The 20313-nt window shown below is 38.5% G+C and overlaps 2 protein-coding genes and 2 non-coding genes across 4 annotated transcripts in view; 1 reads left to right on the top strand and 3 right to left on the bottom strand.

The window, feature by feature from the left end:
- On the bottom strand, positions 1–3793 carry EEF1B2 (eukaryotic translation elongation factor 1 beta 2). Its single transcript, XM_061204145.1, has 6 exons — positions 3549–3793; positions 2956–3078; positions 1197–1323; positions 854–920; positions 311–436; positions 1–199 (listed from the first exon to the last, which is right to left on the bottom strand). Exons 1-6 carry the CDS (start codon positions 3626–3628, stop codon positions 45–47), a joined length of 678 nt encoding a protein of 225 aa, XP_061060128.1. The 5' UTR covers positions 3629–3793; the 3' UTR covers positions 1–44.
- On the bottom strand, positions 567–698 carry LOC133079255 (small nucleolar RNA SNORA41). Its single transcript, XR_009698137.1, has one exon. It is a non-coding gene; the product is annotated as a small nucleolar RNA SNORA41 (small nucleolar RNA).
- On the bottom strand, positions 1003–1081 carry LOC133079192 (small nucleolar RNA SNORD51). Its single transcript, XR_009698079.1, has one exon. It is a non-coding gene; the product is annotated as a small nucleolar RNA SNORD51 (small nucleolar RNA).
- Positions 3794–4097: 304 nt separating the features above from the next.
- Positions 4098–20313, top strand: part of NDUFS1 (NADH:ubiquinone oxidoreductase core subunit S1) — a 30245-nt gene continuing 14029 nt past the window's right edge. The window contains exons 1-12 of the mRNA XM_061186763.1: positions 4098–4292; positions 7786–7850; positions 8371–8462; positions 10521–10628; positions 11332–11408; positions 12358–12439; positions 12520–12650; positions 13105–13290; positions 15668–15802; positions 16481–16595; positions 17821–17966; positions 18324–18452. Of these exons, the coding sequence (XP_061042746.1) occupies positions 7790–7850; positions 8371–8462; positions 10521–10628; positions 11332–11408; positions 12358–12439; positions 12520–12650; positions 13105–13290; positions 15668–15802; positions 16481–16595; positions 17821–17966; positions 18324–18452 (1262 nt within the window). The 5' untranslated portion in view covers positions 4098–4292; positions 7786–7789. The remainder of the gene's footprint in view (positions 4293–7785; positions 7851–8370; positions 8463–10520; positions 10629–11331; positions 11409–12357; positions 12440–12519; positions 12651–13104; positions 13291–15667; positions 15803–16480; positions 16596–17820; positions 17967–18323; positions 18453–20313) is intronic.

The following is a 20313-nucleotide window of genomic DNA, read 5'->3' as shown; positions in this document are numbered from 1 at the left end:
TGTCTTTCGAGCTTTTATTTAAGAGCACTGATCCACGATGGATTTTAGATCTTGTTGAACGCAGCCACGTCCATAGACTGCACATACTCGTCAAAAGCAGTGATCTGCTCCTCCAGCATATCCGTTCCAACTTTATCGTCTTCAACTACACACTGTATTTGAAGTTTTTTAATTCCATACCCCACCGGAACTAGTTTAGCTGAAAAGAGCATCAAGAAAAATCTTAGTTAGAAAAGTCCTGTTGAGTGACAAAGGTTGAAACTGTATGCAAACTCCAGATGCCAGTGCCAAAGGGAAAGACTAAACTCACAACAGCCCCAGACTAAGCCGTCTGCTTGAACGCTTCTGACGCACTCCTCTAGTTTTGCCATATCTGTCTCATCATCCCAAGGTTTCACGTCTAATAAGATGGAAGACTTGGCAACAAGTGTTGGTTCTAAAAATGAGTACAAGAAACAGCATTATTCAAATAATTATTTTTGCCCTACTTCAAGACATTTAACAAATCTTAATTTGTTTCTAAATGGATCATCTCCTTAGCCACATAAAACTATAGAAAATACACCTTGTGTTTGTCACACATATGCCCACTTTCTATTTTGCTGAGAAAGAGGTGTTAGTTGTGTAACAGTTTCTTTCCCACAGAGGAATGCCACAGCTGCTACCATAAAAACAGCTGCAGACCAGTAGCTGTGGAAGTTTGGAAGCTCCAGTTCAACAGAAGGTTTTGAAATACTGACATATTCAAGGAATGGGGAAGAAAGGAAATTACTTTGGGGATCAGTCTTTAAAAAAGATTATTCACATTATTATGAAAACAATTAAGTTAAACACAAATTATAAAATGACCTACTTTTGGCTTTCTTTGACTCATACTGTGCAAGGCGTTCTTCTCTTAGCCTCTTGGCTTCTTCACTTTCCTGTAAAGAAAAAATTTAATATACTTCACAAAGCTGGTTGTTCCTCAGCTTAAGGCTGGTGGGTCCTCAGCTTAAAGCAGACCAGCTTTATCAGAAAAAAGCAAATCCATCATGAGCTCAGCCGAAAGATGGTGATTTGATTTTATTCATCATGTAGCCAGTGAGAATTTTTAAAAGGCAGGTAATAAAGTGAAGCCAGGATTCAAACCCAGGCACTTTGCTACAGAGCCTGTGCCTAAGCACAATGATACGCACAAATGTCAACTTATGCCATACCTCCTCATCATCAGATCCAAAGAGATCAATGTCATCATCATCTTTACTATCTGTAGCTCCACTTTCTGTGGTGTCTTCCACGTTAGCAGGGCCATACTTGCCCAAAGCTTTCTTCACTCCTGGCAGGCTTGAAAAAAATTTAATCAGCTAGCTACTATTAGGTCGGTATGATGTCCCTTTTCAAACAATACATGAGAACTTGTTTTCATTACAACTTATCAATAGACCCCTTTTGTACCAAGAATTTACCCTTCAGCATTCCCAGGTAAATGCTTTTATATGTTTAGCTCCTCACCCAACAAACATCAGTAGCATGTGAAACGCTATATTCAATATGCACAAAGATTTACTTTCAGAATGAGTATTTCTGTTTGAGATTTCATTAAGTATGCTCAGTTCCATTCTTAGTGAACTGGAGTCCACCTGCCCAAACTTCCATCCTTGTTAGCAGTTTCAGAAAAATGGCAAAGGACTGAAAGAACGAGCCACCCCTCACCCCAGAGGTGGGTCCCCAGGTCAGGGTCAGGCACACTGGCAGGCCAGTGTGGGGAAAAGCTGAACTGCTGTCGTTGATGAACTAAAATTCATATTTTGTGGCAAGACAAGAAAAATTTAAACATAAAAATTTTCTTTGCCTGTTTGGGCCACCTCCCTCCTCTAAACTGTGTATTGTGCATCTGCATTAACCAGCCCTCCTGAGGAGATAACACTCCTTCTGAATCTTGGGCCATGATCACCCCATGACCCACTACTCGCTTTGTACCTGTAGATCTGGATTGTATTAACTGTCAATAATACATTATTTAATGCGCAACCTTGTCTTAAAAACTTATATGCGAAGTGAGAGAGTGGCATGGACATATATACACTACCAAATGTAAAACAGATAGCTAGTGGGAAGCAGCTCGCATAGCACAGGGAGATCAGCTCGGTGCTTTGTGACCACCTAGAGAGGTGGGATAGGGAGGGTGGAAGGGAGGGAGATGCAAGAGGGAAGAGATATGGGGATATATGTATATGTATAGCTGATTCACTTTGTTATAAAACAGAAACTAACACACCATTGTAAAGCAATTATACTCCAATAAAGATGTTAAAAAAAAAAACAAAACACAACACAAAAACCCAAAACAAAACAAAACAAAAACTTATATGGACGGAGACTTCCCTGGTGGCGCAGTGGTTAAGAATCTGCCTGTAAATGCAGGGGACACAGGTTCGAGCCCTGGTTTGGGAAGATCCCACATGCCGCGGAGCAACTAAGTCCATGTGCCACAACTACTGAAGCCACATGGGCCACAACTACTGAGCCCGTGAGCCACAACTACTGAAGCCTGCGCACCTAGAGACCGTGCTCCGCAACAAGAGAAGCCACCGCAATGAGAAGCCAGCGCACCGCAACAAAGACCCCAACACAGCCACAAATAAATAAATTAAAAAAAAAAAAAAACTTATATGCACAAAACAGTTTTCAGAGGTTTCTGAGGAGCTTTTCACAGGTTATAATCCTCAGTGTGGCTTGAATGAAATTTTCTATTTCTTAGATTGACTAATTTTTTCTTCGAAATTGTCATGTTCTACTTGTTACATGAAAAAATGGAGGATTTCAGCCTCTTGGCCTTCTAAAGTCACAGAGAAATTTAGCTTACAATATCCCCACAAAACTAAAGTAGCCTGAACCCTAACTTGTCACGTGAAAACCCTGAGTTTAAGCTTAGAAAGCATTTTATTCTTCAGATAAACACAAAGATACTTTTACCTGGCCTTTTCCTTTTCGTAAGATTTGATGTGATTATACCAACGTAGGGCATGACACAAGTCGGCAGGTGGTGGGCCGGAGACTGCTTCAAATACTGCCACATCTGCTTGTGACGGCACATACCTGCCAATGATGCAAAACTAATTACACACGCCTTTAAAAGAAAAAACACAAACACCAGCCAACGAACGACAAACGCTAAGACCGTCAAATTAATTAGTGGCAATTCGCCCTCTTGTTACCGGGCTACCTAAGCAGCCTTAGTTTTCTGTAAAAAATAAGTTCCTTAGGATCAGGGATCATTTATTTGCTTCTCCGAGCTATCCTGAGACACAACTGCCACTTAGACCTCAGAAATTGCAATCGCTAACGTGGACCTACAGTTTTACATTTGTTAACTGAGCAAAGACGCGGAAAAACCTGGTGGAGTCAAGTAAGCCGAAACAAAGCACATTTTTAACCCTTCTCCCCTCGCAGTCCCCTCCTGCGGGAGAGCCCTGGGGTCGGGCTTCCTTTCCTACAGCCGCAGCCGAGGCCGCGCCACGTGGCACCACTGCTCCCGGCCCTGCCCCGACCCCGGCCCGTCAGCTCACCCTTCGATGTAGCTCTTGTCCGCCAAGTAGTCGTTGAGCACCTGGAGGCCGGCGGGGCTTTTCAGGTCTCCAAAACCCATGGCGACGGCTGACAGGGAACTGGGCGGCAGTGGAGGAAAAGAGGAGCGCAGACGGTCGCTGCCGAGCGCTAAGATGGAAAAAGGCCCGCAATAAGGCCGGAAATGCCTTATATAGACACGGAGGCGTTTCTCTCCGATGCCCCCAGCAGCAGGTTAAAGGTTAAAAGTAAAGTACGTTAAGATTTCTCAACGTAAAAATCAAGGGCTCGTAATTAATCGCCCACAAATTATCCTCCGAGCTTTTGTTGTGTTTGCAAATCAATTAATAAAATGGGCATTGCTTAAATTACTACCTCCAAGGTTTGCGAAGACTACCGGAACCGCCCCTTGAAGCGCCGGAAATGACGAAAGACGCTCGGCCTCGGCCGCCAGGTTACTTCCGGCGGAACTGAGGTCCGAGCCCGCCCCCTTATCCTGCCCCCGCTTCCTCCCGGCTGCTACGCCCTCCGCCCCGCCCTCTGTCAAGCTGACGGAAGTTGCCGAGCTCAATCTAAACGGGAAATTGTCGAACTGGGGTTTCTAGTCCCTCCCGCGTTTCCGTTCTTCCAGGCCCGGCTGACTGAGATACCCGAGGCCGCCATATTGAATAAGAAGCCTGGCTTCTGAAGGGGTCGGCGGGGTGTAGACAATTCTGCAGGGCAGCCTCGGCGGCTCCAGGGAGAAGGTGAGGTTGTGTTTGGGTGAGAAGGCTGAGGTGCCTTGGTCCCCGGAGTTTGTTTATTGACGAGACTGTTTTCTTTGGCCCAACCGACTCCTTCTCCTCTTGCCCTTGAGTGGGCGCTGCGTCCCACCCCGCCTCCTCGGGAACCCCCGAGAGCTGGCAGGTGAGGACTGTTAGCCAGTGTCTCTGGTCTGACGGAGCAGAGAGGAGGTGGAAATCAGGAGGCCCTGGGGAGCGCTGGCCCGAGTGCAGCCTTGTGGGTAACCTTCCCTCTGCAGGGGAATGCAGGACAGTCCCCTTCCTGGAGAGGAGGCCGTTTTGTTTCCCGGGAGAGGACCTCTGTCAAGGACTTAGGCCTAAAGACTGAGCCTTTTCCCTCCCAATTACTACATACCTGGTATAGTGCATCTTTGGCTGCTGTTGCCTTAGCAACCGTCCATGCCTCTGTTGTTTTGTTTTTTGGTTTTGTCCATAGATTGCGTTGGCTAATACTTCTTATCCTTTTCACTGGTGAGGAAACTGAAGAAAAAAGACGTTTAAAAAGTTGGCCCAAGGTCGCACTGCAAATAACAAAGCTACGTTGTTTAAAAGTTTTGGGAATCTAATGCATGTACATGTACTGTAAAAACGTGGATCAGACACAGCTCTGCTCAAAAACGAATTGAGGGTATAGAAAATGTAACGTGAACTGTTTCTGATGAATAAACATCAAGTTGGTTTTTTGCGGAACGTCCTTTTTTTCCGCTGAATTGTGTGTGCATCTTTAAGCAGGGTGTTGTAAGGCTGCCAGAGCACCTGCACTCTTTAATACCAGGAAAGTGGAAGTGATGGCTAGAGAGTAGAGATAGAATTCATTTAACAAATAGTTGTTGAATGCCTATTATAAGCTAGAAGTGAGTCCACAAGGAAGAATTAAATGGGTGGTGTGACTGGGGAGTAGTTAGGATATTTTAGTTAGGCTGGTCAAGGAAAATCTCCCTGAGAAATGCCTTTTAAGCCAAAATTTGAAGGATGAGGAGGGGCCAGAAAGATCTGAGGGAAGAGCATTTCCGTCTGAGGTCACAGCCCCTGGGAAGATGGGAGAGGCTGTGGGAGCAGTGTGGAAGCCAGGAGACCTGTTAGGGGGCTACTGTAACAATCCAAGCAAGAGATGATGGTGGCTTGGAATAGGACAGTACCTTGGAGGGAGAGAAGTGGATGGATGTGGGATACCTGGTGGAGAATGTGGAGTAGTATTGTCCCTGCACCAAAAAGTGTCCAGTCTAGTTTTAGAAATGATTATTCATTAGCATTTTCCCATCTTAGGGATGATTATTTCTGTTCTTACATGGTAGCCAAATAAGTGTAAAGTGCTTATCAAAGTTTTGCAAATCTGTATTTCTTATGTTGGGGCTATGCAGTCTTCCACTTGATGCTGGGTTTTCAACAGACAGCCTAGTCCTGGTGGATTTCCTAGCTAAAGTGGGCACCACTTTCATATTATATTGGAGACAAACGTAATATTAAAGTTTTTACATTGTTGTGTGAAATATTGTTGATTTTGATCTGTCTTTAATTTAGCAAATTCAGTTTTACCTTTATATGAATAGATTTTAATAGGACAGATGCTACTCATTCTGGAACTTGGTGGTAAGACTACAGTTGACCCTTGAGCAATGAGAGGATTAAGGGTTCCAACCCTTTGTGCAGTCGAAAATCTGTATATAACTTATAGTTGGCCTTCTATATCCATGGTTCTGCATCTGAGGATTCAACCAATCTCACATCTTGTAGTACTGTAGTATTTACTATTGAAAAAAATTCACCTGTAAGTGGACCTGTGCAGTTGAAACCCATATTGTTTAAGGGTCAACTCTGTTTGATGGTTCATTTTCTTAGGGGCACTGTGCTAGGTTTTCAGAAAAGGGAAATGACCAAAGTGCACCATTCCTTGTCAAGGAGCTTACAGACTAGAGATACTGAAATTGATTGCTAGCTTACAGTTTAGTAGGTGGAATAATAAAGATATATATATAGATATATATATATACACATACACAGTGTGTGCTGGTAGTAAAGAGAAGGAGCGCAAAGGAAGAGCCCTTTAAAACTGATTTTCAGTGGCCAGTCCCATCTAAATTGAATTCAGATATAACTGACATTTATTGAGCTCCTACTAGTAACACATAGCCTAAGAGGTATTGTTTTCTTTTATAGATAAACAGAAACTGTGATTTACCAAAAAGTCACTCACTAGTAGGTGACAGATGTCTGCAGATTCAGTATCACAAATTCTGAATTAATGAATTGTTTGAGTTGAGTCTGAATTAACGAAATTTCTGTGAAACTTATGCTTAAAACTTATGTATATATACTCTTTTCTAATATAAACTTTGAAATTCTTTATGTGATACATCCTGATCACATAATTTGTTGTATTTTTAAGAGTTCCAAATGAAAAATTAGATGCTTAGCCCATATAATCAAGTGAGTAGACAGAAGGTTCAGTGCTTCGCCGATATGATCAAGTGGATGGACAAAAAACTCTAAAAGATCAGATAACTTTTCTCTCTGTTTGCTTATGTATACCTTTAATTGGTGTTAATTTATATAATCCACTTCCGTTTATTTCAGTAATTCAGCAAATCCTTTAGAGAGGGCTTCTCAACTGCAGATCTGTAGACACTTTAGATAATTCTTTACTATGGGAGATTGTCCTGAGCCTTGTAGGATCTTTAGTAGCACGCTGACCTCAACCCACTAGATGCCAATAGCTTTCCCCTAGTCGTGACAACAGACAGTTTGTCCAGACATTGCTAAATGTTCCCTGGGAAGCAAAATTATCTCTTATAGAGAACCACTGTTTTAGAGCTTACTGTGTGGCAGCCTTGGGTGTAGGTACTGAGGATAGAAAGATAAAGAAGTTCATAATACAGTGGGGGTAGAACAGGCACATAAACAGATAATTGCAAATCTGTAAGATAAATGTACTACTGGACACAGAAAATAGCACTCCAGAGTTTTTAAAGGCTTGGGCTTGTGAGCCAGCTCAGAATATCTCAGAAGCGTTTAGTAGATAACTGCTCAGAACGTAGAATGTTAGAATGCATTTTAGCAGGAAATGAAGGCAGAAAGGTAGGCTTTATTTTACATGGCAATTAATGGTAAACTCACTGTTAATTCTTGAAATTTATTTTACTATATAGTAGTGTATTAAGTTTGATCATTTGTTTATAATTAAAAACAACAAAACTGCCCTTTATATAGAATTAGAAGATTGAACTTTATATGCTAGCTGCTCCTTCTTAGCTTCTTAATGATGTACAAGTCAGTTAATCTATCTGAGATGGAGTATTCTCATCTCTAGAATTTCAGGAAAAATATCAGGACTTGTGAAATGTTCAATGAAATAATGTATATATATGAAGTGCTTTAAAACCATAAAATATTACCAAAAAGTTTGTGATTGGCATTGTTTTTCCTATGATAATATAACTCTTCTTTGTTTTATTCTTAGCAATATGTTAAGGATACCTGTAAGAAGGGCCTTAGTGAGCCTTTCTAAGTCTCCTAAAGGATGTGGTGAGTGTCTTTTTTTTGAATTTGCATTTGTGGGTACTAGACTTGCTGTCTTTTCATAGGTTTATGGAATGTTTCTTGAAAGACCCATAATATATATTAAATAAAAATGGAAACAGTGACCCAAGTTGAATAGAATAATTTTCAAAATACAACTTTAAACATTTTATAGAAATTATCGTGGAATAGAAAGTAGTAGGAATTGCCCATCAGTGCCAAAATGGAAAAAGCAGTCATTCTGCTTTTGAAAAGTGGTCTTCCCTAGGAACATATTTTCAGTGGTATTAAAAGTTACAACTTAAACTGCTGTTAAAAGTAGACAGCCATATTCTGTTTGGTATTCAGGACTGGAAAAGCTTTCCTCTAAGTCAATAATTTAGAAGTTTGCATCTAGAGAAATAGAAGGGAATAGTATAAAATGAGGAAAAAATTTAGATGTGAAGGTTAATTAATCCATTATCCTCTGCTGTAATAACTTGAACTCTGTTAATTTCGTTTTCACCTTAATATTTTTGATGGTCAGTTCGAGCAACTGCCACAGCAGCAAGCAACTTGATTGAAGTATTTGTTGATGGTCAGTCTGTCATGGTGGAACCAGGAACTACCATCCTCCAAGTAGGCATTCATTTTAATTCTTTATTTTTGTGTATGTTCCGATTTAAAAAAACAAAAATAATTTATTTTCTTTATACTGTTCATTTACTTCTAAAATTTTCAAGATTCCTTGACAAATGCTCATTAAAGAACTATATATAGATAGTAAAATTATATGAAAATAAGTTTGATTTGAAATCTTGGCATTTCAGAGTGAGTGAGCTATCATTTATCAGTTTCTGACTTTCTAAGTGAACTGTGGCAGTTCTTTTGTTTCACTTCTGCCTTCAAATAAATTCCCATTTAGAAGTTTTAAGTTACCTAAAATAAATTATTAGTTAATATAGGTAAGTTTGGGGAAAAGGTAACCTTTGTTGTGAGCCTGCTTGATGCTTTTCACTTTTATGTAACCTTTCTATTTTTAATAATATTTCTAGGAATGTGTCCTACAAAGCAGATAAATGGAGGGTAGTAGGTTCTCGAATTTATGCCCTAAATATTTAATTTCTCCAAATTCCTCCAGAACTAACAGAGTTGGTCATGGAGAAGAAGTGCTTCATTCCATCGTAAATTATTGCAGAGCTAAATGCTCTTTATTCATTTTAACAGTAATTTCTAGACTGTCTGTCAGGCATACACATGTAAACATAAATGTATAACAAAATTATGTTCAATGTACAGTGGAGAGTATTTTGGCATGTATAGGAGGTGGTAGAAAGAGATGTCAGGAATATCTCAGGTGATCTCTGAGAAGATTTTAAAGGATGAGTAGGTGTTTATATGTGGACAAGGAAGCTTCAGGTAGTTTGGTATTGATGGAACATAAGGTATGTGTAGAAGAGGAGATAACAGGAAATCAGATTATTCTGGTAGAGAAGGTCTGGTCATTAAAGACAATCTATGCAATGTTGAAGAGCTTATAGTTTGGACCATCAAGAATATTCGTGGCTACTAAGCAGTATGACAGTGACTGTAGAGGATGGTGGTTTGGAGAATAATAAGACTGGAATGAGACACGGAAAGAGTATATCTTGCATTAGTGGAGCAGGAAGTGAAAAGGCCTAAAATAGTGGCAATGGAATGAAAACAAGAGGGTCTATTCAAGGGAGAGTGAGATGTAGGTAGACAGGCCTTCAGGAATGATGAAGAGCAGAGGAGTTTTTGTGATTGCTGCCTTTGTTAGCTTATTTGGGGATGTATAGTAGGGGACAGAAATAGATTGAATTTTAACTGTCTATAGAGTGTACACATGTGAATGCCTACTTACATCTAAAGAAGTGGAGGACTATCAGGGCTGCAGACCATCAGGGCTACAGATGAAGTTTTGAATGTAATCATATGTAAATGAGCTAGTGTGAAGGCTGGGACAGTTGACCCACTGCATCTAGCATACAGGAAGACTCCATACATTTTTGCTAAGTAGTTAAAATATTGAAAATCGATGAGATTGCTTTAGAGTGAGGGCTAAGGATGGAAGAACTAATTCTAGAGGAAATTTGAGTACATTTGTAGGCTCAGAGAAGGAGCAGGGATAATTGGTAGAGGGAACTAATATCCTTCACTAAGCAAATGGGAACTGGGAAGGGAGTGAGAGTCCTGGGTTGGGTATTTGGAGCCAAAGATAGAACCAGATTATAGTCAGCTGGGTGGTATAAAATGGAGTCTAATCTAAAGGAGGAAGGCTAGTCAATGAGGAAGTCCAGGTATGAAACCACTGGGACAGAGTTTGAAGGAGGAGTCTTTGTAGACAATGGTTCAGAGTAGAAATGGGGAGTCAAGCCTTTAGCACAGTCAGAATATGCTTCTTTATCCAGTTTCTTCCACGTAAGGTATAGGCACGGTGAGGATCTTTAAAGAGGTAGCTTCAGAGCAGACGGGGGTTGGAATCAAGAGCAAAGAAAAGGAGGGAAATCTCTTTGAGGATCAAGTTACAGGTATTTGTAGGTAGGAGTAATAAGATAGGTAGGGGATGGCCTCATGTTTTTTTGATTGTTTTTTGTTTGTTTTTACTGTGTTTTAGACAAGACAAGGATGAGGTCAGGTTATTCTAGAGCAAACATTTTTTACTTTGTCTTCTAGGCTTGTGAGAAGGTTGGCATGCAGATCCCTCGATTCTGTTATCATGAAAGGTTGTCTGTTGCTGGAAACTGCAGGATGTGCCTCGTTGAAATTGAGAAAGCTCCTAAGGTACTTGATACCTAAAATTCCACACCATGCCGTAGAAGGTAGAAAACTTTAAATCTTGCAGCAGACTTTATTTAGAATCAATATTGTTATAGTGGAGAATCTGGTCGTGTTTACTTCTATCTATAAATTTATTTTTTGTGTGATTGATTCTCTTCATTTCAAAACTGGAAACACATTGAAGAAAGTGCTTTATATAAATGCAAGTGGCATATAATGGTAACATTTAGAAATTAAATGGGTCTTTTTAGAGCAGTCACTATTTCCAAATGGCTGTGTGACACACAGCTAGGATGTGGAGCTGCCAAGCAGCACATTAGAAGTGCTTATGCTGTGCCATTTTCACTAGAGAAAAGGGTTGCAGTGAAGAGGTTCACTTTCAGTTTAATTTCGTTTTGGCTTGTGCAATTTTAATTCAGTACTGCCTGTTAATCAAAACACAGTTATCTGATGTTCTATTTCAGAGCCTCTTAAAAAAAATCTCATAAATTATTAGAATAAAATTAAGAAGATGTCTAGTTTCTAAGAGAAATGTATCGTGCCAGATTATCATATTATAAATATGAAAACTGAAAAACTCAGTCTTCAAAAATACTCTGTTCTTTCCTTGTTTTCATATGTATAATTTAATATTTTTTTTATATTGGGTTAACTTATAATTACCAATAAATACAAATACTTAGAGATATTTGCATTGAAATTCCAGGTTGTAGCTGCTTGTGCCATGCCAGTAATGAAAGGTTGGAACATCCTGACAAACTCAGAGAAAACTAAGAAAGCCAGGTACTTTATTGTTAACTCGGCATAGTGACTTTTATTAGAGCAGAAAATTGCACATTTCAGTAGGTAGACCTTCCCATAGGTGAGAAATTCAGTATCAAACTCTGAAGAAGTTGGCGTGCTTGGCTTCTAGGAGCAGTTGGAAGTGAGTGCACATAGAGGAGGTGAAGTCAGGTGTTTATGGTTTTGAGCCTACAGCAGAATCAGCATTAAAATCCCTTGTTTATAACCTTGCTCATCTTGTGGTAACAGTGAGTTTGGGGCTTATTGAACTGAGATTATTGCAGTGATATTGTACTGTACTGTACTGGCACTGATTGTGTTTGTTTTTGCTTTGCATTCATGTTTTTTTGAATTAATGCCAGTGTTTTCTGAAGACCATTCAGCAACTTTTGGTATTTCTGTATTGTTAAAACTCAATTTCTAGGGCTTCACTGGTGGCGCAGTGGTTGAGAATCTGCCTGCCAATGCAGGGGACACGGGTTCGAGCCCTGGTCTGGGAAGATCCCACATGTCGCGGAGTAACTGGGCCCATGAGCCACAATTACTAAGCCTGCGCGTCTGGAGCCTGTGCTCCGCAACAAGAGAGGCCGCGATAGTGAAAGGCCCGCGCACCGCGATGAAGAGTGGCCCCTGCTTGCCACAACTAGAGAAAGCCCTCGCACAGAAACGAAGACCCAACACAGCCATAAATAAAAATAAATTTAAAAAAACCCCTCAATTTCTAGGTTCTCTAATGATATTTTATTCTGGACTCCTATAAACATTTTTTAGATTATGTATTTAATACTACTCTTATAATAGTTACATTGGCATTTCTGATAGTAAATGTAAAATCCATGTTAACTATATGAGAGTATTCATCTGTGACAGTTATTTAAATAGTCTATATGTAAACCATTTTGAATGTCAGCAATTTATGTAATTTTATATATTACAATTTTCTTTACAGGGAAGGTGTGATGGAGTTCTTACTAGCAAATCACCCACTGGATTGTCCTATTTGTGACCAGGGAGGTGAATGTGATCTGCAGGTATGTAGTCTAATTCCTTACATCTTTTTGTCTTAATTTTGTTAGCAAAATTTGGTTAACTCTTTCATAATCTACTTAAGGATCAGTCCATGATGTTTGGAAGTGATAGGAGCCGGTTTTTAGAGGGGAAACGTGCTGTGGAGGACAAGAACATTGGGCCATTGGTAAAAACCATTATGACTAGATGTATACAGTGTACTCGGTGCATCAGGTAATCTTTTTCTCCTTCTCTGTTCTGCAATATCATTTGTATACTTATTTAATATTCACAAAATTTGGTGGAATAACACCACTGGAACGGATATCAACTTTTTTTTGGTGAAAGAAGAGGGATGTTGTATTCATTGTTTTTTACATAAGCCAGTAAAATGAATAAGTTTTCACTTTTAGTTAATATCAACTTCACTTGGATTTAAAAATCAAAATCTAAAAGCATTAACTTTGTGATAACTTGCTGAGCTGTGCACATGATTTGTGCAATTTTCTGTACGTGTGTTACACCTCAAATTAAATGGAAACATTTATTGTTTTTATTCAGGGACTGCATTTTCCATTGAAAATCTATCTTTTTAGTGTTTTGAAAATCATTACTTTTGTGATAATGAATAGGAAAGGAGGTAAGTTTGCTGCGTTTGACCATTTGATGGTACATTTTTATCTTGCAGGTTTGCAAGTGAGATTGCAGGAGTAGATGATCTAGGAACAACAGGCAGAGGAAATGATATGCAAGTTGGCACATACATTGAAAAGATGTTCATGTCTGAACTTTCTGGGAATATCATTGACATCTGCCCTGTAGGTGCCCTGACCTCTAAGCCCTATGCCTTTACTGCTCGGCCTTGGGAAACAAGGTATTCATCATGGTATTTTTTGTCCTTTAATTCAGTACTATTCAAAAAAATTTAAGATTCATTTTCTTCATGAGTTCTAATTGTTCTGGTCCAAGTTTTTATTTATTTGCTTTAAGTAAAACCCTTTTAATAGAAGATAAGTTGTTAAATTGAAGGATAGGATGAACCTGTGCAAATTAATTGTAGTTTTCTTGGAAATTAATTCCAAAGTACTTAATCACAAAATTGTTTTATTCACTTGTTCTTCCAAAGAATAAGATTGTCTTGATTTTTAAAAATTTACAGTTTCCTCTCATTGTACATTAAATTTTCAACCATGTACACATATTATACTTTATTTAATTAGTTCTTATTAGACATTTAGTTTATTTCTATTTCTTTATAATTACAAATCTATTTTTTAAAATCTGTCTATCTATTTGTTTATGTATGGCTGTGTTGGGTCTTCGTTGCTGTGCATGGGCTTTCTCTAGTTGCTGCGAGCGGGGTCTACTCTTCGTTGCGGTGCACGAACTTCTCATTGTGGTGGCTTTTTCTTGTTGCAGAGCACGGGCTCTAGGCGTGCGGGCTTCGGTAGTTGTGGCACGCAGGCTCAGTAGTCGTGGTGCATGGGCTTAATTGCTCCATGGCATGTGGAATCTTTTTGGACCAGGGCTCGAACCAGTGTCCCTTGCGTTGGCAGGTGGATTCTTAACCACTGCACCACCAGGGAAGTCCTACAAATCTAAAATAAACATATTTATAACTTTTCTTATATATCTCTGATTCTTCTGATTAAATTAAGAAATGAAATAGATCGTTGCAATAAATTTGAATACTTTTAAGGTTCTGAAAATATATCATCAAATTGCCTTCTAATTTTAAACTCTTACCAGAGTATATGGGAGTATCTTAAAATTCCAGGCTTTAAACCATGTATTTGTGTATACAAAAGGTTTAGGGAGTTGGGGGCAGGGAGGAGACAGTACGTAATTGAAATGTTTAAGTAGAGAGTGTTTTCTCCTTTCCATAATACATACAAATGCTACACTTAATGTTGTGTCACAGGTCTTTGAGACACTATTCATTTTTCTTAAAACTTTTTTTTTCTTTATTCTTCAGATTGGATGAATTCTGTTGATCTACTGTCAAGTTCATTCATTCATTCTTTTGTCATCTCAGATCTGCTGTTCAACCCCTATAGTGATTTGTTTTATTGCAGTTACACTTTCCAACTCCAGAATTTCTATTTCATTCTTTTTTGTAACTTCTGTATCCTTACTGGGAATCCTTGTTGGTTCAATGTTTCATACTTCCCTTTAATCTTTAAACATGATTTTCCTTATTTCTTTGAACATATTTTAATATTCTTGTTTTTATTTTTAAGCAAGGCTTCTTAGGAGTTGTTCCTGTGTCTGCATAGCTTAGTAGTCAGATAATGACTGTGCTTAAATTCTTTGAGCCAATAAAGCTTTCATCCTCTGCCATTGGATCTGTGTGTGGATAGAAGAGCATATTCAGAGTTAAGGCTGTTTTCAAGTCTACCCAGCTTGTACTTTACACCAGGTCTTTTGGGTCTCTGTGTTGTCCAGGAGAGTACGAATAGCCTGGGCGCTCTCTGGTCTCAGCTGCACATATGTGCAGCCTCCAGTAGGAATGCTTGCCCTGACTGTGACTACAGCCTCAGGCTAGTACTCTTGACTTTCCTTGGCTCAGTGACCTCCAAGATACCACTTCCACAGACAACTTTTGCCATTTCTCCAAAACGAGTGAGCCTTGTCTGTGGAAAGAAAGAAGCTCCTGTCTTCATAGCTTGCCCCATCTTGGCAGAACCTCCAGTTCAAGGTGGTAGGAAAGGGGATAAGAATAGTCCCAAGCCAGAACACCACTGATTTCCACTGTTCTTACTTGAAGTTCAGGAGTTTTTCCCACACATGAAAGCTTCTCATGATATTGTGTGCTTTTGTTAGCTCTCCAAAGAGCTGAATTGGTTGCTTTTGTCAGTTTTTGTCTAGCTTTATTTTTGTTTTTGGGGGGAGGATTTGTCAAGCTCCTTAATCAGCCATACCCCAAAATCTTGCCCCTCTTATTATTCATTTTGGTACTCTAATTGTCCACATTTGGCTATTTGCAGCCGTTCCAGTTGGTTTCTGTTTTAGATAACAGTTTTAAAGGCTTCATTTTTGCATTATGGTCTGTTCAAATATGAGGGTATATTTTTTATTTATTTATTTATTTATTTATTTTATTTTTTAAATCACAGTTCCTCTGAGTTCCATTAGTTTTAGAAATTCAGAAAGGAAATTTGTAAAATTTTTTGTTTTTGGTAAACCCGGTAACAGAAACTTTTTCCTTATTTTCAAAATCAACTAGTAAATATATGTGTTTATTTTCTTAGAAAGACAGAATCCATTGATGTAATGGATGCAGTTGGAAGTAATATTGTGGTCAGCACAAGAACCGGAGAGGTAATGAGGATTTTGCCAAGGATGCATGAGGACATCAATGAAGAGTGGATCTCTGATAAAACCAGGTATGTGCTATATTGTTTCCTTTAACTTTTGGACTTGATTTAAAGGAAATTTTATAATAATTTTGATTTTAAGGAACAGTCTTTTATATTTGCAAATTAATGTATATAGACTATTGAAATCTGGACTGTTTATATAGAGAATTGGACAAAACTGACTTTAATAGTCCTAGGTATATCACTGGCTTTCATATTAACTGGCTTTCATATTGAGAAATATGTTTTTTCCTCCCAGATAGAGAAGTTGAAGTAAATTAAGATACTTAATCTATTTCAGTTTACCTCTGTTTCATTGGAGAATAGAAGCTAAATATAAGTTAGATTTGCACAATATAATTTTGATGAAATATCTAAAGATACTCAAGTTTTATAAATGGTTTGGCTTTTTCAGCTACCAGATTTTTTGTGTATTGTAATTTTAAGATTATTCAGGTAGCTGAAAATAAATTATAAGAACTCAAACATTTTAGGTGGTATTTTAGTTTTAGATGATGTTTGTAGAATATTTATTAGTTCATCTCCAAAGAAACCTGGAATAATTATTTTATCCAAGTGTTTACTATTCTATTTGACCTTTAACCAGTACTGTATTTTAATAACATTTCTTTTAGATTTTAAACTTGAAAATTATAGTTGCCTTTTTAGCAAGATTCCACAAATGGTATAATTTCTGTTATCTAGATTTGCCTATGATGGGCTAAAACGTCAAAGACTTACCGAGCCGATGGTCAGAAATGAAAAGGGGCTTTTAACATACACCACCTGGGAGGACGCACTCTCGCGTGTAGCTGGAATGGTAAAAAATTGAAGTATAGAATAACTATATTTGTGATTTCCAAGGCACATCTTTCTAATGAAGAGGGGATATGTTTCTCTTCACTTCTTTCATCTTGCCAAGATTATCTTCCATTTAACAAACATTTATTGAGAAAAAAAGAAAACATTTATTGAGAATTATACAACATGTCATGCTAGATGTAGGGATATAAAGACCACTAGCACATAGTTCTTAACCTCCCACAGTCTTTTAGGAAAAGATGCATAATTAGGCAATTATCATATGCTGCTTTGGGTAGTTGTGCAGAAAATGATATATGAGAGAGCACATTGGAGGGATGCCTAACCAGGTATCGTGTCACATAGGTAAGGTGACTCCTTAGGCAAAGTCTAAGCATGAATACAAGCTTGCCAGAGCAAAAACAGGGGGAATGGCCTTCTGGTCAGAGAAGAGCAACATACATAAAGGGCTTGAAGGAATGACAGATCCTTCAGATGAAGTTGTATTTAGATATAATTCCACAGTCTTCATTTTCCAGACCTCATTTTGAGACCCTTTGTTCCTAATTTAAAAACAAACAGGGGGGCTTCCCTGGTGGCGCAGTGGTTGAGAATCTGCCTGCCAATGCAGGGGACACGGGTTCGAGCCCTGGTCTGGGAGGATCCCACATGCCGCGGAGCAACTAGGCCCATGAGCCACAATTGCTGAGCCTGCGCGTCTGGAGCCTGTGCTCCGTAACAAGAGAGGCCGCGATAGTGAGAGGCCCGCGCACCGCAATGAAGAGTGGCCCCCACTTGCCGCAACTGGAGAAAGCCCTCGCACAGAAACGAAGACCCAACACAGCCATAAATAAATAAATAAATAAATAATTTAAAAAAAACAAACAAACAAACAGGAACTTCCCTGGCTGTCCAGTGGTTAAGACTCCACACCTCCACTGCAGGGAGCACAGGTTCGATCCCTGGTCAGGGAATCAGATCCCACGTGCCACACAGCGCGGCCATAAATAAATAAGTACATGCATACATACATACATACATCTTTATTCCAGGCTGATGTTATTAACCTTGGCCCCACATACGCTTCTGCTTCTCACTTTCAGATTAATCAGAACTTTTTAGTTAGAAGTTTGTTCCTTTTCTTGTACTTGAAAATGACATTATTGTTTTGTTTTCTGAACATTTCATTGTGATCTTTTGCTGAATGAAGGTTTCTTGGTGATAGCCTTTTCATCCATTTTTAGTTGCAGAGTTTTCAAGGCAACGATGTGGCAGCAATTGCAGGTGGCTTGGTGGATGCTGAAGCCCTAGTAGCACTCAAAGATTTACTTAATAGAGTGGACTCTGACACCCTATGCACTGAAGAGGTCTTCCCCACCACAGGAGCTGGGTGAGAAGTTTGAAGCTAGAATCTAGGCTTTCTTTTTTTTTTCTTTCTTTTTATTTTTTCTGGTTACAAGTTTTGTTTAAACCAACACATCTATGGCATCAATGACTTTTATGTGACAGCTTGGATACTCCAACATACCTACCAGCTTATTATCACATATAGACCAAAGTCAAAGCAGGAGCTATTAGAGAATCCAGTTATTAATAAGTATCTGAACCTTTGATGTAATTGAAGAATGCTTCATAGATTTTTTTTGTCTGGGAGTGCCGTGGGTTTGATGACAGGAGAGTATTTCATGGATTGTCAGTGTGTATTAGTTTTAAAGTAAAACTTGCATTTTATATTTCGTGTTTCTAGCACAGATCTACGTTCCAATTATCTTCTTAATACTACAATTGCCGGTGTGGAAGAGACAGATGTTGTCCTCCTGGTTGGTACAAATCCACGTTTTGAGGCACCACTATTTAATGCTAGAATTCGAAAGAGGTTAGTAATAATATTCAGGGTTTTAAAAACATTTATATGATAATTTGTTTTATATATGAAAAAATGACTATTTTAGCTGATTCCTAATAGTGTTAGTGGGAGTGAGGCTCCAAAAGATAATTGGAGGGCAATTTCTAACAGGTCCGTTCCCTGCTTCTCCCCCTGCTGATCTTTTTATTTTATCTTTTTAGTTTGAAATAATTCAAGATACTTGAAATGTTCTTTGTATACCCATTTTTGTGTAATGTTCACCCGATTAGTCAATGTTCATGTTTTATATATTTTTTTATTCTCTCTCCATGTATATATTTGTGTGAATATAATCATCTGAAAGTAGGTTGTAGACATGATGCCCTTTTTATCCCACACTGAATACTTCTGTGTGGATTTCCTGAGAACAAGGGATAGTCTCCATTTAAGAATTTGATTCTTTATTTAATCAAGACTTTACTATTGATACAGTATTATTATCTAATCTATAGTTTGTGTTCAGATTTCACTGATTCTTCCATAATTTCTTTTATAATTTTTTTTTTTCCTGCCCAGGATCCAGTCTGGAGTTACACATTGCAGTTAGTGTCATGACTCTTCAGTCTCCTTTTTTGACATTTTTTTTGAAGAGTACAGGCTAGTTATTTTGTAGAATGACTCTCCATCTTTTTATATCTTAGAGACTTAATAGATCGACCATATAATTGATTGTTTAAACTGGGACACTGTTGAGAGTAGAAAGGGGAGTTGTTAATTACTCCAGGATGACAGGTTAAAACCACCACTGTCTCTGACAAACCAGAGTATATGGTCACCACATTTATAACTATTTTTGGAGGAGCTGGATCCATACTTCCTTGTCATAGAGAATAAATATGAATGATGTAGTTTGTTTTTTATGAAATTTATTTAAATGGCCTTAACGGATAATTAGGAGGTAACTGACTCTGCTGTGTAAATATGACAAAATAAAAACTACAGATCATTTATTCTAAAATTAAAGTCTTTGTTTATAGCTAGCTTAGAGTTAGCATTCTAACACAGCAAATTAATTCATTGAATTTCCTTGGTGTGTACGGGCTTACCTCATTTTGTTGCACTTTGCTGTACTGTACTTGCAGATATGGTGTTTTTTGCAAATTTAAAGTTTATGGCAGCCCTCATTCAAGTAAGTCTTTTGGTGCCATTTTCCAACAGCATTTGCTCACTTTGTGTCTCTGTGTCATATTTTGATAATTTTCACAATATGTCAAACTTTTTCATTATTATTACATTTTATCATGGTGATCTGTGATCAGTGATCTTTGATGTTAGTATTGTAATTGTTTTGGGACACCACAAACCATACCCATATAATAAGGTGAACTTAATAAATGTTGGTGTGTTTTAATAACCTACAATGGCTTCCAAGTGTCAAAGTGAAAGAAAGAGTTGCACATCTTTTACTTTAAATCAAAAGCTAGAAATGATTAAACTTACTGAAGAAGGCATGTTGAAAGCCGAGACAGGCCAAAAGATAGACCTCTTGTGCCAGTTAGCCAAGTTGTGAATGCAAAGGAAAAGTTCTTGAGGGAAATTAAAAGTGCTACTCCAATGAGCACATGAATGATAAGAAAGCAAAATAGCCTTATTGCTGATAATGGATAAAGTTTGAGTGGTCTGGATAGAAGATCAAACCAGCCATGACATTCCCTTAAGCCAAAGCCTAATCCAGAGCAAGGCCCTAACTCTCTTCAATTCTGAAGGCTGAAAGAGGTGAGGAAGCTGCAGAAGAAGAGTTGAAGCTAGCAGAGGTTGTTTCATGAGATTTATGGAAAGAAGCTATCTCCATAACATAAAAGTGCAAGGTGAAGCAGCAAGTGCTGATGTA

This window comes from Eubalaena glacialis, chromosome 1, assembly GCF_028564815.1.
Source record: "Eubalaena glacialis isolate mEubGla1 chromosome 1, mEubGla1.1.hap2.+ XY, whole genome shotgun sequence".
In the NCBI taxonomy this organism is placed as follows: Eukaryota; Metazoa; Chordata; class Mammalia; order Artiodactyla; family Balaenidae; genus Eubalaena; species Eubalaena glacialis.
The sequence above is the reverse complement of the archived record's forward strand: the minus strand, read 5'-3'. Positions and strand labels throughout refer to the sequence as shown.